Source organism: Miniopterus natalensis, chromosome 9 (genome assembly GCF_054644295.1).
Source record: "Miniopterus natalensis isolate mMinNat1 chromosome 9, mMinNat1.hap1, whole genome shotgun sequence".
Classification (NCBI taxonomy): domain Eukaryota; kingdom Metazoa; phylum Chordata; class Mammalia; order Chiroptera; family Miniopteridae; genus Miniopterus; species Miniopterus natalensis.
In genome coordinates this window covers 21,753,189-21,774,533 of record NC_142089.1, presented here as the reverse complement: position 1 = coordinate 21,774,533, position 21,345 = coordinate 21,753,189, and the positions used below count along the sequence as shown (strand labels likewise).

At 42.7% G+C, this 21,345-nt stretch overlaps 1 protein-coding gene across 1 annotated transcript; it reads left to right on the top strand.

The window, feature by feature from the left end:
• The first annotated feature begins 117 nt into the window (after positions 1-117).
• SF3A3 (splicing factor 3a subunit 3) lies at positions 118-20,664 on the top strand. Its single transcript, XM_016218729.2, has 17 exons — positions 118-262; positions 561-608; positions 1,866-1,918; positions 2,025-2,130; positions 4,338-4,410; positions 4,784-4,875; positions 6,747-6,829; positions 7,534-7,672; positions 8,189-8,257; positions 8,695-8,762; positions 8,899-9,006; positions 9,786-9,855; positions 11,760-11,924; positions 12,018-12,128; positions 14,027-14,117; positions 18,917-18,972; positions 20,356-20,664. The coding sequence occupies exons 1-17, from the start codon at positions 167-169 to the stop codon at positions 20,431-20,433; spliced, it is 1,506 nt and encodes a 501-aa protein (XP_016074215.1). The 5' UTR covers positions 118-166; the 3' UTR covers positions 20,434-20,664.
• Positions 20,665-21,345: the final 681 nt, after the last annotated feature.

Sequence of the window (21,345 nt, the reverse complement as noted above, 5' to 3'; positions counted from 1 at the left end):
GGATCTCCTGGTGGTGCTCACTTTTCCTCCAGTCCCCGAGGCACTTCCGGCACCGCGGAACTTGGGTGCAGCGGGGCGCGCAGCGTGGGGACGCAGGCGCGAAGGCGGCAGCAGTAGTTTCCGGCCCTGTAGGTGGTCTGAATTGAGTTGCGGCGGCTGAGGGAAGATGGAGACAATTCTGGAGCAGCAACGGCGTTATCATGAGGAGAAGGAACGGCTCATGGACGTCATGGCCAAAGAGATGCTCACTAAGAAGTCCACAGTGAGTAGGCCTGGGCAGGGGCTCCACCTGCGGCTGGGCCCTGTCCCCATGTGTACCTTCTGAGAGCTTTCCTTGACCCTCAGACCCGCCCCCCGCCCCTTCCCCCTCCCCCTCCCGGGGCTCCCTCTCCGACGTCCGGCCTTGGTGACCTCTTCCCGGGACCCAGCGCTCCAGGGGCCTCTGCTTTAGCCCCTAAGACCTGAGCGGGTAAGCTCCGGGTAAGCTCCGCCCTCGGGCGGCCTTTGCAACTCCAGAACTCCGACTAACGGCGTCCCTGTCACCCTTTGCCTTTCTGCAGCTCCGGGACCAGATCAATTCTGACCACCGCACACGGGCCATGCAAGATGTGAGTGCCCCGCTGTCCGCTTCTCTTTGCGTCGGAATGAGCTGGGAAAGAGAGAGAGGGAAGGCGGATTGCAGGGTCTCTTGAGCCCTGGCCAAAGGTAGCCAGAGTGGCCAGTAGCGGGTTGTCTGCCTGGAGATGTGCACGCGGCTGCTAAGCTTGAGGGTGCTGAATTGCCCCTCCTCACTTCTCTGAATGGGAACTCATTCATTCTTCATTTCTCGGAAAGACACCCCTTCTTATAGCATCCTTTGTCCCATGGATGTGAAAAGAGTAGTTATGAGAAGTTGATTACTCAGGCGCAGAAGGTACTCTCTTCTCTCCAAAAGAGAACACACCGCTTTCAAGTATTTGAAGTATTTTTGCCTATATTGTCTGCATTTGCCTAGAAATAGTTCAATTTATTACTTTTAGAAAACTAATCGGAATGTTTATTCTCATTAAAGCTGAGTGATAGGTAAATGAAGGTTCATTATACTATGTTATCCTGCATATGTTTGAAGCCTGTTAAGAAAGAATAAAAGATCTAACCAGAGCTTCTGATTTTTTTAGGAGATAATTAATATTACACGTCTCTAGTTCCGTATATAAATACCCAAGTCCAAAATATTCTTAAAACAAACGGGTTTTTTTGTTTGTTTGTTTTGGTAATTATTTGGTGCAAAACCTCAGGTGAACAGATGAGAGGATTTTATGGTTTTTACCCCACTTAGTAAATAATGCATAAGTTTTACTGCAGAACTATTAATGTTTGTTCCAGATTCCACTAGGGATATTACAAAACATACAGTACCTTTCTGAACCTAAAAATTCTAAATTCTGAAAAAGATCTGGTCCCAAGTTTTGGAGAAGGGATTATGTACCTGAGTTTAAATCTAAAGGAAGCTCTATGATGTTTAATTTAGCCTGTGCACTCCTCAGTCAAGCTTTTTGAAGAAGTGAAGATCATCTTGGATCACCCTTTTGTCTTTGAGGGTCTTAGGTTGGAACTGCTGTTGAGCATATGGCTATTATGACTCTTAGGGGAAAGTTAACCATCAGTTGCATGTAAACATAGGAACCCTCTGCCACCCCTTAAATTGACCTCTTTTAGAAACTGACCAGGAATCAGTGCTGTCTATTAAAGGTACCAGAAAGCACAGGAACTTTTAACACCATATTTCTTAAGGTTTCCCTGGACTTTGGAGAGTCCTTCTTGGTTGCTTAGCTCTGTGGTTGTACAGAGTGCTTCATTCTGATGGGTTTGTGTTTGTCTTTCAGAGGTATATGGAAGTCAGTGGGAACCTGAGGGATTTGTATGATGATAAAGATGGGTAAGTGATAGTCACAGTCAATCCAAGAGTTAGTGCTTCAGAGAAGTCATTGTTAAAGGACTGATTTTTATACTCTATGTTCTCTGGATTTTTTCTGAAATTGCAGGTTACGAAAGGAGGAGCTCAATGCCATTTCAGGACCCAATGAATTTGCTGAATTCTATAATAGACTCAAGCAAATAAAAGAATTCCATCGGAAGCATCCAAATGAGGTGTGGCTTCAAAATGTATTTTCTCCAAACGTGCTTAAAAAGCTGCTATAGAAGAGGTATAAGGAAAATGGAGATCTGCCACTTAGATGTGCCTTCAGAAAAGAACTTGTTATTTAGCTGCAAGCAGTGTAGTTAGAGAACATCCTACAAATCCACTTCTTTTAAGATCCCTCTCAGCTGTAAGCCAAAGCCATTCTCTTCTTGGGCGGTCCCCAGCCAGTGACTGAGCACAGTGGGGTTAATACAGCCTGGCTTTCTGCCCAGTATGAGACTCTTCTTACGAGTAATCTTTGTTCCATTGGGTTGGTAAAGATTTTGTCCTACTGGTTTCATGGTCTAGGCTTTCCCTGCCCAATCATTCTCTCCCCATTTTATCTTTCGTGGGTATTACTCCCTACCCCCAATGAATTGCTTGTACTCCTTGGGGAACATAGAGAAGGTACTTAAAAATAAAATACTTAACTGAAAAAAGCCTGGGAAGATTTCCATAACAGAAGTCAGTTGACAGCTCCAGGTAATGTTGTCGTACTGAAGCTAAGCAAAAGAGAGTTTCAGAAAGGAAGTCACTTTTATCAGCTATTGTTGGTTGCTAACTGCTAGGATTGCTGCTTCATTGATGTATTAGGAATGGATATCTGGTCACAGGAGTAAAAGTGGGTAATGGGGAAATACTATAGTAGTATGGAGTGTGGAACATGCATTTGGAAGACTGGCAGAAAATAGAAGAGGAGAACAAGAGGATCATAAGAAAGATAAGGAAGATGTACATAATTAAAGGAGCAGTTGGAAAAAAGGAAGAGACTGAAAATACCAGAAAGGAAAGGCTATTTACTGAAGTTAAGCAGAGGTAGATGAAGGTTCTTTTACACACCTACATGTATCATCCCCACCTCCCTTGGAGGGTAGAGTATGAAGTCTTGCTAACCAAGTGAGAAGACATGAGTACCATTTTGGTGTGTTGACCATGCTCCAGCCCTGGTAGAAAGGCGATGAGGAATAAATGCTAAATGATTGGAAAGATGCTCAAGATATAATATGTAGAAAAAAATAAGTTTGATTATGTGAAAAACAAAATAACCTTGCACCCACTAGTATGTGCTTGTACAAATACAGGGTGGGGCAAAAGTAGGTTTATAGTGATCACATGAAATAGTTTATTTATGTTATTTATTAATTATGTTATTTTCCATACAAACAACTATAAAACTACTTTTGCTCCACCCTGTATATTTAAATACATAGAGCAGCGGTTTCCAGATTTTGCTGCATGTTTGAATCACCTGAAGATCTTTAAAAAGTACTGATACCATCCTAGTCAGTTTGGCCCAGTGGTTAGAGTGTCGGCCTGCAAACTGAAGGTTCCTGGGTTCAATTCCGGCCAAGGGCACGTACCTTGGTTGCAGGCTCAATCCCCGGTCCTGGTTGGGGCACGTGCAGGAGGCAACAATTGATGTGTCTCTCTCATGTAGATGTTTTTTTCTTTCCCTTTCACTCTCTCTGAAAAGCAATGGAAAAAATACCCTTGGGTAAGGATTAAAAAAAAAAAAAGTACTGATACCTGCCACCCCACTTCTGATTTAATTGGTGTCAGGTGCATCAGAATTTTTTTTTAATCCTCACCCAAGGATATTTCTTTCCACTGCTTTTCAAAGAGAGTAGAAACTGCGGGGGGCGGGAAGATAGAAACATTGGTGTGAGAGAGACACACTGATTGGCTGCCTCCCACTCTTGTGCTGACCGGGGCCGGGGATTGAGCCTGAAACCGAAGTACATGCCCTTGGCTGGAATAGAACCTGGGACTCTCAGTCTGCATGGGCCGATGCTCTAACCACTGAGCCAAACAGGTCAGGGCCAGGATTTTTTAACACTCTTTTAGATGATTCTGATGTGCCGCAAAGTTTAGGAATGGCTGGCATAAAAAAGATCTATTAACAGTGATTACCTATTTATAGGAGAATTAATAAAAGGGGAAACTGATTTTTCGTTTTGTATTATTTGAGTTTTTGTGAGCGCATGTTACTTTAGCAATATTTAGTCAAACAATACACAAAAGGAAAAGGAAAAGATAAATGGAAAACAGTAGTAGGCTCCTAAAGTAAAACAAGACCAAATAAAGTGTCGGAAGTCCCACTTTCTGTACATTTTTGTGATACTGCAACTTTTATATTGAATGTTTTATACTGAATGTTTCTCTTTTTTTCCATCAGATCTGTGTGCCAATGTCAGTGGAATTTGAGGAGCTCCTGAAAGCTCGAGAGAATCCAAGTGAAGAGGCACAAAGTAAGTAGGATTTAATTTGCCTATCCAGCACTAGCAGAAGTACAAGTTCATGACAGATTAGTTTGCCCTCAGAGTCCTAGAAAACAGGGCCCTGGAGAAACTTATAGCCAGGTTCTCTTACTAGCTTTCTTTATCCTGGTTTCTCTGGGCTAGATTAACCTCCACAATGGCCTTGGGTGAAACATCAAATTTTGTGCTACCCTATCTCAAATTTACTGGCCTAGAAAGCTGATGTCTCTTCACTTTGAACACAGAGAGGACATTTGGGTGGAGAGCTGCTTCATGAAACAGGGAACTAGCAGTCCATTTGAAAAGGCAAGTCCAAGGAAATGGTCTTTATTATCTGAATCATTGGTATCTTTGATTCCTTCAGATTTGGTGGAGTTCACAGATGAAGAGGGATATGGTCGTTACCTGGATCTCCATGACTGTTACCTCAAATACATTAACCTGAAGGCCTCTGAGGTAAGACCCAGGAGGGGAGAAAGTGGTTCTAATTCTAAGGGTGAGTCAGGACACTGGGCTGGGGCTAGTAGACATGAAGCAATTAGAGTGTCTTCCTCGTGTTTTGTAACTGCCATGTAAATTATAGAGGTAATGCATTTTTTTTTTAATGAAACGGCGTTCAAAATGTCAGGTTTCTACAGTGACTATACTAAGCATATTATTTTGTTAATACAAGTATATTTTGCTTTTGTAAAAATGAAAACCTCACAAATACATATCACACTCCTGTGTTAGGCACATGTAGGTACCTACATGGAAGATAGAAAACAATCTCACCAGCAAAGAGCTAATGTTTTTCCTTTTTTTTTTTAATCCTCCTCTGAGGATATTTTTTCCATTGATTTTTAGAGTAGAAGAGGGGAAAGGAAGAGGGTGAGAGAAAGAGAAAGAAACATTGATGTGAGAGAGATACATCAATTGTTTGCCTCCAGCACGCACCCTGACTGAGGCCAGGGATCAAACCTGCAACCAGATACGTGCCCTTGACAGGGATTCAAACTCACGACTCTTCAGTGCCTGGGCCAACACTAACCACTAGGCCACACCAGCCAGGGCTAATGTCTTTTTTTTAAAAAATGTGTGTGTGTGTATTTTTTTAATCCTCACCTGAGGATATTTTTTCCGTGGCTTTTAGAGAGAGCGGAAGGAGGGGAGAGAGAGAGAAACATCGATGTGAGAGAGACACATCAACTGTTTGCCTCCCACATATGCCCCGTCCCAGGCCAGGGATCGAGCTTGCAACCCAGGTACATGCCCTTGGCTGGAATCTAACCTGGGACCCTCCGTGGGCATATGCTTTAACCACTGGGCTTAATATGTTTTTATTGATTTTAGAGAGAGAGGAAGGGAGTGGGAGAGAGAGAGAGAAAACATCGGTGAATCAACACAATCAGCTGCCTCCTGCATGTCCCTGCTGGGGATTGAGCCTGCAATGTGGCATGTGCCCTGACCAGGAATCGAATCAGGGACCTCTTGGTACATGAGTTGATGCTCAACCACTGAGAAACACCAGTGGGGCACTAATATCTTTCTTAAAAGACACTGTAAAAATAACTTACACCGTGGCCCATGGACCAAGGGGTTGCAGGTTCAATTCCTGATCAAGGGCATGTACGTGGGTTGCAGGATCCCCCCCTGGCCGGGCATGTGAGGGAGGCAACTGTTCAGTGTGTCTCTCTCACATCTCTCTCCTCGTGGCTCTCTCTCCCCTCTTCTCTCCCCCCTCCCACTCTCTCTAAAAAAAAAAAAAAAAAATCAGTGGAAAAAATAGCCTCGGGTAAGGATTAACAAAAAAGATAACTTACCACAAGAGATGTGATTTAATGTGACAATCTCAGAAAGGTCTCAAGAAAGTGTAAGATTAAGTTCTCTTGGAATTGTCAGGAAATGTCCCAAAAGTTCACTGACTAAACTTTAAGCTTCATGAGGGCAGGTTCCGTGTCTGTCTCGTTCTCATCTGTATCCATGTACTTGGTCCAAAGATGCTCAATAAGTGATTGAATGGCTGAATAATGGCACCTTCCAGAACCTTATTTTAGGGTATAGTGGCTACCAGAGCCTTGAACCAAGTGCTTGGCATTGAAGTTTTCAACAAATACTTCCTTTAGTTCGCTGCTTATTAACTTGATCTTTATTTTGCAGCATTAATTGTATGTCTGCTATCCTCCCCAGCTAGTGTAGGAATTAAATGATAGAATAGAAAATGACTAAAATAAGCCAGGCCTTGTGACTTTGTTAGACAACACTAAATTTTTACTTCATTTATTGGAGATTATACTGTAACTTGGTGAAAACACCTAACTGAAGCCCTTATCACTTCTCCTTTCCAGAAGTTGGATTATATCACATACTTGTCCATCTTTGACCAGTTATTTGACATTCCTAAAGAAAGGAAGAATGCAGAGTACAAGAGGTAAGCGTTAGCGTCTGGGCCTCTGCTGGATTATGTAATGAGGAGAATTGAGGGCAGAGTTCTGAAATCTGGTGCCTGAAAGACCTTCATGAATGACTTCCAGGTTTATTGAAGGGTGGGGATTTTGAAGACATGGTTTTAAAACCTTTGTAATACTCTGGCTCTAGAAGAACGTGTGTCTATGAGCACATCTGTGATCTTATACCCATACTGTTCTTAATTTTGCCTCATTGTAGAAGAAAGTCTGTCATCCAGGGACCTCTGTGTCTTCGGAGTTTAATGGGAAAAATGAAACTTTCTTAGATTGCGACTGAAGTGAGGTGCTTGGGTCTGATGTGTACATGTTAAGTTTTGTTTGTGTTATACCCCTGGTTAGTGATAAAATTTTATTTTTACCTGAAATAAAGTTTCTTTTACCTGAAATCTTTTATATGTGAGTTAAGATGTTAGTATTTGGAATTGATCCCTGGTAGGGGGCGTACAGAAGTCAGCCAATCGGTGTTCATCTCTCACATTGATGTTTCTCTTTCTCTCTCTCCTGTCCTCTCTCTAAAAATCAAAAATATATATATTTTTTAAAAAGTAGTAGTGTTACTTTTAAAAAACTAGTATTCCTAGATTTATAAGTATATTTTACAGGGCATAACAATATATTAAAAATAGAAATCCTCTTTGCTTTTTCTGTGCTGCTTGTTTGTCTGTAGATACCTAGAGATGCTGCTTGAGTATCTTCAGGATTATACAGATAGAGTGAAGCCCCTCCAAGATCAGAATGAACTTTTTGGGAAGATTCAAAATGAGTTTGAGAAGAAGTGGGAGAACGGTACCTTTCCTGGATGGCCGGTGAGCTTCAGTGGGGGTGTGGGTGGAGGACATACCCAGGAATTAAAATAACTATTTTACTTTAATCTAGAGCCTCTGCTTTAGGGCATTTTGTGCTGATCCCTCAGGATCAGTGGTAGCCATGAGGAGTTCTCTGCCCAGTGTGCTAGATTTTCTCTGTGTACTTTGGAATGAGATTTCTCAGGGTCCACTTGCCATTGGCTAGGCCCAGGATTTTCATCACCATGTCATTACTGCTATGTGGTTCCTACTGACCGAGAAGAGATAAATGATGTGCTAGGACTCTATTCAGTTCGTGTTTTTGGTTTTTTTTACAAATCTTGGGAATAAATAGTCTTCCTGAAATCTCAGGAAGAGAATGTGCCATCTGTTGTTTTTTGGTTTTGCTCTGTTCTTACAGGAATTCGATTCTTATTCCTACATGTATGTACAAACGGCCAACCAGCACTGGTCATTTAGGTGACTCCGTTGCCTTCATAACCTCGATCTTAATAAACATTGTATTGTTCTTGCCAGAAAGAGACAAGCAGTGCCCTGACGCATGCTGGAGCCCATCTTGACCTCTCTGCTTTCTCCTCCTGGGAGGTATGTTTTCTTTAGTCACTGTACTGGTCTTGCCTGTTTCCTCCTCAGAGGGACCACTTGGTTTTCTGTTTTTAATGCCATGGACTTACTCTGATAAGACACCAGTTCCTGGGACCAGGCATCTAAAAGAATGTGAAAAAAGGGAAAGAAAACAAAAAAACTTAAGTACTTTGAGAACTGTGAAATAATAATTCAAACTATATTCAGCTGTGGTGGAGGTAATGGAACAGTACCAGTAATGTTATTAATGAACTTGACCACAGAGTCCACCCTTTGGAGAGCTGAGCTTACTGCTAGGAGGTTGGCTGTGGAATATGTGGTATTGCCACAGCTTCAGGAACAGCCGCACCACCAGCTTGCAGAGACCTGAATTTGAGCATTTGTTGTTTGTCAGAGTCTGTTTAAGTAAAATTGTAACTTGTCTCTATTTTATATAGGAGTTGGCCTCCCTGGGTCTGGACAGATTGAAATCTGCACTCTTAGCTTTAGGCCTAAAGTGTGGTGGGTAAGAGACTTTTTTTATCATAACTTCCATTTTTTTCTGACACCATTTTTTCTGTCATCCCCCTCCCTACTGCAAAAATAATCACGCCTGTATGGTAAAGTAATCCTGAAATTCTTTTTCCCTCTTCTGTCCTTAGGACCCTGGAAGAGCGAGCCCAGAGGCTATTCAGCACCAAGGGGAAGTCCCTGGAGTCACTTGACACCTCCCTGTTTGCAAAAAATCCCAAGTCAAAGGGCACCAAGCGGTGAGTGATTGGGGAGCACCTCTGCTCACATTTTTTAAATGTTATTCCCATGCAGCATTTTTATCACAACAGATACTTTAAAGCCTATTTTATCACCATTACCCTTAAAAGTCCAGTCTGCTCTTTTTCCCTGCTGATGGCAGAGAGTACTGTTATTGTTATAAACCAGGCAGTTTGTACTCAGGTGATTGAGAATCGGTGAAGTCTCTAATGCTGAAACTGCTCTAGGTACCCTTTGTTACCTTAATAGCTTATGGGTAAGTTCAAAAAAATATTTCCTAAATCTGTTTTTCTTAACGACAGTTGAATCTGTTCTTAAGCCACATGCTTATACAGGGTATTTTTTGTGTGTTTTTTCTAATTCTCACAACACTGAAAAGTACTTGTTATCCTGATTTCTTTTACAGATAAGGACTCAGAAAAATTATGGGATGTGTCCACTTTCTCAGTTACTAAGTAGCAAGGCCAGGATTTCGGCCCAAATCTTCCCGTTCTGGAGCATGCTCTTTGTACCACATTTCCTTTGTAAATTATAATGATAAAAATTTAAATATCCGGATATGTCTTCTACCTTCTAGAATGAGGTCAAAGGAAGCTTCCATGCATTCCCAGAAATAACCTCAGTACTTATATCAGCGAGTCCTGAGCTGAACAGAGCATTTGCTTTTTCATGTGTTTATAATTTTTAATGTACCTGTTGAACAAATGTTCTCAGATACAGGGAACACGACATTGATTAAAAGAACCCTTGAGTGATACAGCTTGTTTCTTGTTCTTAGAGACACTGAGAGGAACAAAGATATTGCTTTCCTCGAAGCTCAGATCTACGAATATGTAGAGATTCTTGGGGTGAGTAACTGCCTCTGGGGAGGGCTATAAGTGCTACAAGGTATAGAAGTAAGAGAAATATGAACTCAGGATATTTTTTCTAGAATTGAAAGAGGAAGAGTAGGAAACTAGTTCAGCAGAAAATAGAGTTCTCTCAGGGTGCTTGGCCCTTCAGAGAGGTCCTGTTCTGTTCTCGGGTGTCTGTTGTTAGGTGATACTCCCAAGGCTGCCCAATTCCCGTGAGGCTAGGCAGAAAGAATGGCCTGCCCTCTCAGTATAGTATTCAAAGTGGTGCAGATTCTTTGCCTGAGCTCCGTAATATACCCAGCGGGTAACACAAAAAGCAGACACTCAAAAGGCAAGTAAGAGAAAGGCTACTCACAGCAGCTTTTCAGGTCTGACTGATTATGAAGAGGCATTACTTACATGTTTACAAAACTGTGAGAAACTTACTAGGGCTGGTACAAAGCTGTCTGTGAACTGCTCCTCAAATATTCTTTCAGGAAGGAACTGGAGGGTTGATTGGGATGGAAAAAGGCCTAACCTGACCAAGATGCTTATCTCAGAAAGCAGAGGGAGGAGTAGGAGGAAAATAGTTCTCTTTCAGGGAATAGAAGGTGGAAGAAAGGGCAGCACTCATCCGAAGAGGACAGCCAGTGTCCTGCAGTCGACCAGCCTGTCCGATGTGCCTGCTCTGTGCAGTGTTGAGCTGTTCTCAGAGCCTTTCCCTTTACCAGAGGCTCAGGTGGTGTTTTGGGTGGATGGCTCTGGCTCAGATAGCTTGTTTATATATCTTTGTCAGTTGCCATGAATGTTTTCATTCTGCCCTTGTTTGAGGACCACACACAATAGCTATAAATATAGCGAGAAGAGGAGGAGGAAGAGCAGATCAGTGAGAGCGAAAGTGAAGATGAAGAGACGAGATCATTAGCAACCCAGAACAGCTCTGTTACAGCTGCTTTCGGTAAAAGGAGGCTAGGCAGACATTGGACACTAGGGACACCTTCTCCACAGTGAACCTGGGCTTTGCTATTGTGGGCAGCCGTCCAAGTTGCCCGTCCTCTGAAGATGACTGGGAGGCTAATTTGTGCCCTTGACATAAGGCGTACCCATTTCTTTCTCCCTTCTTTGGGAGCATTTTGCTTTCCCTGCCATGAGGTGGCACCATTCTCTCTGGAATTCCAGAGAAGATGGTTTCCAGTAGTTGCTCTCATGTACTGATACGGTTTTTATCATTTCACCATTTATCTGTTGGTTTCCAGACATTGTGTTGAATCTTTAGATACAATAGTGAACATGACACAGCCTTCTGCCCTTGAAAACCCCACTTTGTGGTTGGGAGAGAGAAATGAGATACATGCTGTAATACATTGAGATTGAGTTTTCTAAGTAGAGGGAGCAAGAATATTTCAGGTAGAGGAGATGGTAAGCATGACAATTTTGGTGAGTTATTTTAGAAATTTGGACTTTGTCCTTTAAACAGTAGAAATCCAATAAAAGTTCTTTATGCAGAGTGTACCGTTCAATTGGTTGTTTAAGCAGATAAGTCTGGGAACAAAATGGAAGCTAGACTGGAATGAGGAGAGACTCAGGGCAAGTTAGAAGATTCTTATCTTGGTGAGGGCATTAACAGTGGGAAGGGGGAAACAGTTTAGAGAGTTTGTTCTCTCTCTTTCTGTGGTAGTCTCTGGCCTCAGATGAGTAATTAGGCAAGTGACATATAACCTTTGACTTTTTGCTTTGGGATCAGGGAGGGCCTGCTGATAGGAGTTATGATATGAAGGCAGACTTCCCTTTATTCTACGAGAAGGAAAACCTTGTTCCTGGAAGTGAGGGATCATCAAGGGTTACAGGAAAAGAGATTTCCCTTCTTGTTTTTCACTACTTTTCTCTGACTTCCCTTTTCATTTTTGGACCTGACTTAGGAACAGCGACATCTCACTCATGAAAATGTCCAACGCAAGCAGGCAAGGACAGGAGAAGAGCGAGAAGAGGAGGAGGAAGAGCAGATCAGTGAGAGTGAAAGTGAAGATGAAGAGAATGAGATCATTTACAACCCCAAAAACCTGCCCCTGGGCTGGGATGGCAAAGTCAGTCCCAGCACTACCATCTTTCTCCCCATTTCCCTTTTTGGAAGCAGATGCATACACTCCTAATACTCTTTCTTTTCTGATTTCTTTTAGCCCATTCCCTACTGGTTATATAAGCTTCATGGCCTAAATATCAACTACAACTGTGAGATTTGTGGAAACTACACCTACCGAGGCCCCAAGGCCTTCCAGCGGCACTTTGCTGTAAGGAATTCAGAACCATTTCTCCTGGAAATTGAAGTATAACACACGAGTCTTAGCAAAGAGGGTAGGAGTAGCCTGAGAGGGTCACTCATGTCCAGAGCTTAAGAAAATCAGAGAAGGATTGGGTCCAAAGTCAGGCATGCAGCCTTGGGCCTTTGATGCCAGTGCTGGCCTGTGTCATACCCAGGACACCGTGTGGAGGCATTCTACCACTCATTTCAGTTTTCTCTTGCTTGTTCTTGAACTTCTCTCTTTGTCTTTCTGCCAGCATCTTAGATCAATCTCTCTGATGCCTTAGTCATTTATCTATCCCTTTGCTAACAGGATCAAAGAAGGGGCTGACTGCCTTCTTCTTTGAGTCTTTTTTTTTTTTAATCCTCACCCGAAGATATGTTTGTTTTTTAACTGATTCTAGAGAGAGAGGAAGGGAGAGGGGAAAAGAGAGAGAAAGAAAAACATTGACGTGCCCTAGCCCGTTTGGCTCAGTGGCTAGAGCATCAGCTTGCAGACTAAAGGGTTCCAGGTTCGATTCCAGCCAAGGGCATGTACCTCGGTTGCAGGCTCAATCTCCGGCCCTGGTTGGGGCACGTGCCCTGAGGCAACCAATCGATGTGACTCTCACATCGAGGTTTCTCTCTCTCCCTCTTCCACTCTCTGAAAAGCAGTGGAAAAAATGTCCCCAGGTGAAGATTTTATTTTATTTATTTTATTACTATTTTTTAAATATGTCTTTATTGATTTTAGAGAGAGGAAGGGGGAGAGAGAGTTGAAACATCAATGATGAAAGAGTCGTTATTGATTGGCTGCCTCCTACACGCCTCTGACTGGGGATCGAGCCTGCAACCTGGGCATGTGCCCTGACCTGGAATTGAACCTCCATCTCCTGGATCCTAGGTCAGTGCTCATCTGCTGAGCCATGCCAACCGGGCCTCAGGTGATTTTTAAAAAAGAAAAGAAAAAACATTGATGTGAGAGAGAAATATCAATTGGTTGCCTCCTGTACATGCCCAGACCAGGGATGGAACCTGCAACCTGGGTATGTGCCTTGACCGGGAATCAAACCCTTGACCCTTCGGTGCATAGGACCACGCTCCAACCGACTGACCCACACCAGCCAGGGCTCCTTCTTTAAGTCTTAAATGGGCCTTTGCCTTTTGGGGGGAAAAAACTAAAGGGATGACATTTATCAAACTGTTTTTGAGACAAGGCAGCATCTGGGTGGTACTCCAGTGAGTGGATTCACCCTTGTTTTGTTTCTGCCTTCAGATCTTAGTACATGGAAGAAAATTTTATAGAATGGAAAAGACATGCTAGACCAAGGGTGGCAAATCTGTGTGAACTCCCTTCCTCCCTCAGACATACATATTGCTAATTGGTCCTGGGTCTTTTCTGCGGAGCCCCTGAGTAGTCTCTGAATCTTTCTCAACACTTCCAACGAATTGAAATTGGCATCCCTGAGCCAGAATTGTCATTGTATCAGCATCTCTCCCTGCTCTCTTTCACATCCTTGCTTATACCTGATAAACAGTCTGCTCCTTATAAAGGTGGCACTGAGCTGCCACCAGCAACGCTTACTCACACTGATGGTGGGAGTTGCATGTGAAGTGACTAGTTAGAGTTGTGATGGTCTTCTGTGGTCTTGACGCAGGTTTTGTCTGAAAGACTCCTGCATCTGGGATCTAGATTTTATAGACAGCCCAGTGAGATAAGCAGTGCAATGCTGCTTTGAAATACCTGCCTCTTGTCAGTCACAGCCAGCTGTTCACAAGCATGAACCTAAAAGAAGTGCAGCCTGTAGGTGGAGTCTTTTGCAAGGGTCAGGTTAGGGCTTATGAGGGGAGTGGAGTGAGTGCTCTGTGTTCAACTCTTTCCATTTCACGTCCTTTTCTCTCTTCCAGGAATGGCGTCATGCTCACGGCATGAGGTGTTTGGGCATCCCAAACACTGCCCACTTTGCTAATGTGACACAGATCGAAGATGCTGTCTCTTGTAAGTGAGCTTTATTTTTTTCTAGACCAGTCCAAGTTGCCACTGGCCCACCACCCTGGTGTATCCAGGTCGAAGGGCAGCTTGCGTATATGTGACAGCTACAACAGTCACACACTGCTGCATGTTCGAGCGTCAGCAGCACGGGCTGTTTCTCCCTCGGGAAAAGCTCTATGCTGAGTATAAAACAGGGCTTATAGCTGAGGTCTGTGAACACTATGCAGGATTTTGAGTGAATGGGTGTATGTATATTTTCCTGAATTGATTTTAATATGTTAAGTACTGCTGATATGAAGGAAAAAGCAGAACTGGTGTCAGGAAGCTTATTTCTAGGAGACAGGCCAGATACACAGAAACACAGCAGCAAAATACCTCTTGGAGAAGGAGCAAAGGAAGCGCACGTCAGGGGGGTGCTAAAGCACCCAGGGGTCTGTTAGGCTTCCTGTTGGCCTGCAGTGGTAGTTTTTACTGCCACTAGCATCTTCCTTGCAGGCTGTTTCCTTTTAGTTTATCTCTCATCTGTTGTGTTTTCACTTTCAGCTGGTTAGACTGAGAAGAAATGAATTTTACCTCAGCTTTGGTAAATTTCAGACACTCACTCTCAAGTGTACATGTCACTCTGCTCAGCTGCTTGGTCAGCTAACTCTTTTGGCTCCCATCTCTGGGGCTGTTCAAATCCTCCCTGGCAGAGCCAAGTGGAAAGGGCCTTGTAAAGAGCTCCCTGATCCCCAATTAACCCATGGACTCTAGAGAATCATTACGTTTTTTTGTGTTTCAGTCATCTTTGAGGACTCCTTGCTTTCTTGTCTTTCCTTATTAGTTTAGGAGTCCAGATTATACCATTTCTCCAGTCAGAATGATAACGTGCCTTTATTGCCAGGTTGCCCAATTAGCCTTTTTACTTTTCATTTTTTGCCCTTCCCTTTCAGGGTGGAAATTAAAATAGTGAAATTTCTTAGAATCATAATGCTGCATTTTGTTTTTGTGGTTTTTTTCATAATGCTACATTTTGAATGCGGTCTCATTTTTAGATGTGTTTCCTAGCTATATACCACAATAAATAGGTCACAGTTCATTTTTTGTCTGTTTTATGTCCTACAATTTGCCTGAGTTTAAATTTAATCTCGTACCTCCAGATCGATTTATTTACATCAGTTTAGGCTCACAGTTCATGCCAACTGCAAAGCAAAGAGATATTTTTATTAACTTTTTCCATGTATTTTCTTCATGGATAGTTATCCCCAAGTCTTATGTTCAGTAGAAGCAGGTGATAGATAGGCCATCATTGACTGGATGCTGTTTTTAAAGGGAACAATGCTTCTGCACCTACACTGATTTTAAGATTAGCTCATGATTTTATTATATTTTAAAAAAGAAAAATTACATTTTAAGTACTTTTATCAGGCATTGAATGAAACAGTATTTCGGGATTATCTCATACTGGGTAATATTCTCATTGTGCATTCTCATTAGCCATACAGAGATTTTTAGAAAATTTTTATTTTTTCCCAAAATATTATTGGCAAATTCATCATTTTTCTGTTATTCATATTATTTTCAGAACTTATCTTTTTATTCAGATGTCTAGGTTAATCAGTTTATCTCATGCATGTTTTTATTATTTCTTCTTATCTTAATATCACTCTTTATTTTTCTTCCCACCCCCAATAGATTATTGATAGGTTTACTACAAATTTTTTTTTAATATATCTTTATTGACTTCAGAGAGAGGAAGGGAGAGAGAGAGAGAGAGATAGAAACATCAATGATGAGAGAATCACTGATCAGCTGCCTCCTGAATGCTCCCGACTGGGGTTCGAGCCCGCAACCCGGGCATGTGCCCTGACCAGGAATCGAACCGCGATCTCCTGGATCCTAGGTCAATGCCCAACCACTGAGCCACACCTGGCCAGGTGGTTTACTACAAATTTAATATCATCTCCTCCCTCCACATTTTTTCCCCCAGGTATCTTAGGTTAACTCTGCTTCCTTTCATACTTTTAGTAGTAACAGATAGTTGGTTGTATATATATTGACTCCATAAGACTGTCGCAGACTTTATCTCAGGCATCTCACTAATAGTAAGCGTCAGTTAATTATTGAATTTAATTCTATTCTGTAGAATCTCTGTAATTTTTCCTCATTTTCTATTGGAATTTCTTTTCATTAAACTTGGATTGTGCTTTTTATTTTTTTAAAGCGTCTAAACTGGACATCTTAGGGATTTGGGTTGTAAGGAAGTGAGCCTGTTAAAGCTAACTTCATGCCTCTATCCTGTTTGCAAGAACATGCTTATCCAGCTGCGCTCCTCTGTCCATATGCCTTCTTCACTTTCTTGTGTCTTCGTTGTAGCCTTAGCTCACAATGAAGGCACCTCTAGTCCTGTGTGACCTTTTTCAGTTTTCAGAGCCTGCCGTCATCCAGCTCCTTCAGTTCTGTGTTCCAGTTTCTAATACCTGGGAAAGTCAAGAGGTCGACACAGCTGGGTTATGTACTGTCTGTCCTGCAGTCAGCTGTGTCTCCTGTAACTGGTGGTGAAAGTCGTTTCCTATTAGGTAGGACTGTTCCTTTCAGAACATGTAAGGAAGACATGTCTTCTAAGAATGGGGCATGCAGGGACATAGCCGCTGGCACAGTTGTTACACTGGATTTACCTGTTTGTCTTTGTTTTAGATCATTCTGTTGAAGTTTTTCTTTTGGAGTTTTTAGCCAGGAGGGAGGGTTTCAGTGCTTCCATATAAGTTATAGTAGTGTTTTTGTTTTTTGGTTTTTTACTTGAAGGATTTCACTTATAAATTTATTATGTCAGTTATTCCATTGTTCTAGACTTATGATTTTTAAAAAAAGTTGAACAGATAACAGCTAAAAAAGAGCCCATGGAATTGCTACCAGAGATCCCATTTGGGTGGTTGGTCACAATTGACCAGTATTCACTAGGTTTAAATTTACCTAATTAGTAAACTAATATATCAAGTTCAGATATCACCATCTTGTTTATAATAATAGCATAAGAGATTTAAACATTTTAATGAACCCTAGGGACATTGCTTATGAGAGCAATTGCTTTGCTAAAATGGCTTTTTATTAGGTCAGCTATCCCATCAAAAACAGGAGATTCAGTTAGTTTGCTGCACATATTCTTGGTGAACGCACACTGGTACCCAGAGGCGACCCCCTTCTTTTCTAATTGTTTTCAGATCCCCCTTACTGGTCAGTTTCCTACATACATTTTTTTCTTTAAGAAAATTATGACAGTATTTTCAACCTCCAGTATCTTAGTACCACTCTGGGTTGGATTCTTGAATGGCTTGAACAAAGAATGTCACAGGGCCCTGCATATTACCAGGGTCTGAAGACTTCAGCTAATTTAAAGCAATTAGCAAGAAAGGAAAACATGATTACTTGAGCACCTGTATGCTAGGCCAGAGCTAAGCACTTTCTCATGCATTGTCTCCGTTACTATTTCTTTTTTTCTTTTTTTAGTCTTTATTGATTTCAGGGAGAGGAAGAGAGAGGGAGTGAGAGAGAGAGGAACATCAATGATGAGCGAGTCACTGATTGGCTGCAGCCCGCAACTCGGGCATGTGCCCTGACCGGGCATCGAACCCTGATCTCCTGGATCCTAGGTCAACTCTCAACTGCTGAGCCATGCCCGGTCGGGCTCCATTACTATTTCTTTAACACACCTTAGACTTCAATTTTCCCTATGGGATATTTCTTCTAATCTTGTCAAGTTCAGAGATTGTCCTTCTTGATGGAAAATGTGGAAGCATATAGGAAACTAGTAGTTGTCCCTTCTCACCTTCATCTATTAATATTTTATCAGCTTCCCTCTCTGGCAGCAGACCTGTCCTGTTTGCTCCACGTAGCCCTTTGTCCTGAGACTGCACCTTCCTGACACCTTTCTTAGAGATCTAAGTCATTCTGTCTCTCTGGTTTTGTATGTGCCCCGTTTGTATATGTGTCTGATCACTCTCTCTGAAGCTGTGTTGGTGTCTGTAGATGTCTTCCCCCTTTTTGTCTTCATTGGGATAATTTTTTATTGAACTGTCAGAATTCTTGTTGTAATGTCTCCAGTGTTGAGCCATCTTATCTTTTAGACTCTTTGGCCATGATATTTCACTTTTTTTCCCCTCGAAAGTCTGAAATATATCCACCAGATTTTAAATAAACATATTTGGTAATGTCTGGTTTCCCTTTTTCTTCTATCATAGCGATTTTCAACCTTTTTCATCTCATGGCACACATAAACTAATTCTGCGGCACACCAAAAAATAGATTATATTTTTTGCCCATGTGACAAAATAAAAACAGGTATAATTTTGATTCACTCACACCGGCCAGCTATTGTTGTGTTGGCTGTTGTCATTTTTAATTTGACAATCTAAGGGAAAAGAGGTCTGTGCCCTTGACTAAATAGTCAGGTATTCTATGTTTTAGAAATTCTTGTGGCATACTGGTTGAAAATTGCTGTTCTATTATGAACTTTAAGACAGTAAGGTCACTTTCTCCAATAATTCCCATAGGTTGTACCACATTTTCTTCTTTTTTTGAGAGTATCAGTTATTCTAAGAGTTCTTTGGTTATATTTGATCCAACATTTCTTTTACAGCAAAGCAGAGATTGTGGTAAATTCTCAGTGGAGGTGTCTACAAGTGGTCTGGAACCAAAATTCCAGTTTGGAGCAAGCAAAAGCTTCAAAAGCAGAGTCATCCAGGGGAATCCTAATTGGGAGGGATGTGGGAGGTGTTGTAACACTGTGTAGTCAATGGATGCTCACACTGCTCATTTCTTCCCGGCAGTGTGGGCCAAGCTGAAACTGCAGAAGGCATCAGAACGATGGCAGCCTGATACTGAGGTGGGTGCTAACGTACCATCAGGAATAGCATCAAATGACAGAGTCCCCTCACCATGTAGCGGGGAGGTGAAAAATGGTCCCTGGTTCACTGCAGTATAGAGTGTAATATGACACTATCTGTAAATTGGCTCTTGCCGTGTAAGCCTAATTTATTTGTCGTATTAATTATGTCAGGCTTTATTTTTTAAAATATGTATTTATTGATTTCAGAGAGAGAGAGAGAAACATCAATGATGAGAGAGGGTCATTGATCAGCTGCCTCCTGCACGCCTCCTACTGGGGATCGAGCCTGCAACCTGGGCATGTTCCCTGGCCTGGAATTGAGGGTCATTGATCAGCTGCCTCCTGCACGCCTCCTACTGGGGATCGAGTCTGCAACCCGGGCATGTGCCCTGACCGGGAATTGAGGGTCATTGATCAGCTGCCTCCTGCTCGCCTCCTACTGGGGATCGAGCCTGCAACCCGGGCATGTGCCCTGACCGGGAATTGAACAGGGACCTCCTGGTTCATAGGTCAATACTCAGCCCCTGAGCCATTCTGGTGGGGCAGAATACATCCGACTTTAAATCTGTGTCTTAAGACAGATTGTATTCTCCCACTGAATTGTTTTCCCCATCACCAGCTTCACCTTTAATGAAACATGGAAGGCTGTGAGACAGGGCCCACTGAAAGCCTGAAGTGGCAAGAGGGGAGCCCAGCGTCTTGTTCAGGGTCAGGGACTGGGAAACTGGGAATCCAAATCAGACATCAGGTCTCCATTGAGGGTAGCAGCTAATGGGGTGGCCCTCTCATGGGGCAGGGAGGCGTCCTGTTTGGTCTTGAGATAGTCATCCCAAACAGCAGGTTTCAGAGATGAGGATGACAGGTATATGAGATATGATAGCAGCTTTTTTTCTTTTAGGTCAGTGGTTTTCAATATTCCTTTTTTAGTAGCAATGCTCTTCCCACATTGTAATGTAGAATTCCAATGTATAAAGCAGAACTGCTCTGAAAGTGGGGACGCTCGGCCTAGTTGGCCTCCCTTTCAACCTACCTGACTACAGTGGCCTCTTGGGAACCATTTGAACTGTTTTAAGTCAGCCTTTCTCAACTAGGGTTCCTCATCTTAAACACAGGAAGTGATCTGAATGTATAATTTTTTCATATAGCCCAAGGATGAGTCACAAGAGGTTCCATTCTAGATCCCTAGGAGAGAAGCTTGTTCATTACACACAGTGGATGCCTTAGGGCACTGGGGCTTAATTTTCTTCCAGAATCCCAGTTGAGAAGGGCTGTCTTGATGAATGCCATGGAATTGAGCCAGGGTGAGCTTGGGTAGCCAGTCACTGGTTCCAAACATTTCTCCCAGGAGGCCTAGCTAACAGTGTACCCCTTCTTTTTTAGGAAGAGTATGAAGACTCCAGTGGGAATGTTGTGAATAAGAAGACATATGAGGATCTGAAAAGACAAGGACTGCTCTAGTGTTGAGGAATGCATTTCAGCTTTTGGGCTTGCCCAGGCTTCCCTGAGATCTGCTTTTTCTATTTCTCCCAACCAAATGCTCCTAAAGACTCTTTGCTACTTAGTCTTACGGTCTAGCATGCATCTTGTGGAGACAAGGCATGCCAGCTGGTTACAGAGTTGAGATGTGTTTTGTCTTTGTTTTATATTAAAAAACGATTGTCAGAAAATAAAACCGGCCCTTGTTCTAAATGTGTCTTGTTCTGAAGCCCTGGATTATGGACTAACTCAGTCCTTTAGTTCTTAACACATCCCTACCACTTTCCCATCAACTTAGTAGCAACTGAGGTTTAATGAGCACCTGTTAGGTTACAAATATTATGTTAGCTATGTCTGACCTAACCTCTTCCCCCATTTCCTCAAATGAGCATCACCCCAGGATAAGCACTCCCTTGTTGAGTCAGCCGTTTATGCACATGCTGGCAAAGATGGGGAGAGTGAGCCAGGACCTCTGCTAGGAACAAAATTGTTAGGTTTGCTTTGCCTAAAGGAGCTGGGCTATTTTGGAATGGGCTGCAGCCCTGCCCCTTCCCCAACCCTCAGCAGCCTGGCACATGATGGCATTGGGACCAGCAGTGATTTTACCCACTTGCTAGTTCAGAATGAGAGCCTTTGGGGATCTGTCTGTCTCTTCTGCAAGATCCCTACTTGACTGAGAAGCGGCTGGTATTCTTGTGTTCTCCAAGCCCAGATAGCCAAGATTTGGGTGGAGTTGAGCTCCGGCTCCAGGAGCTGAATCTGGTAGCCCAAGTGGAAAGAACTAGGGGAGCCAAGGAGGCACTGACCTGCCCACTGGCACAGCCGCCTAAAGGCCAGGACCTGCTCCAGAACAAGATTTCCCCAGAGGCCCTCTGCCTCTCAGCACTCGGATTT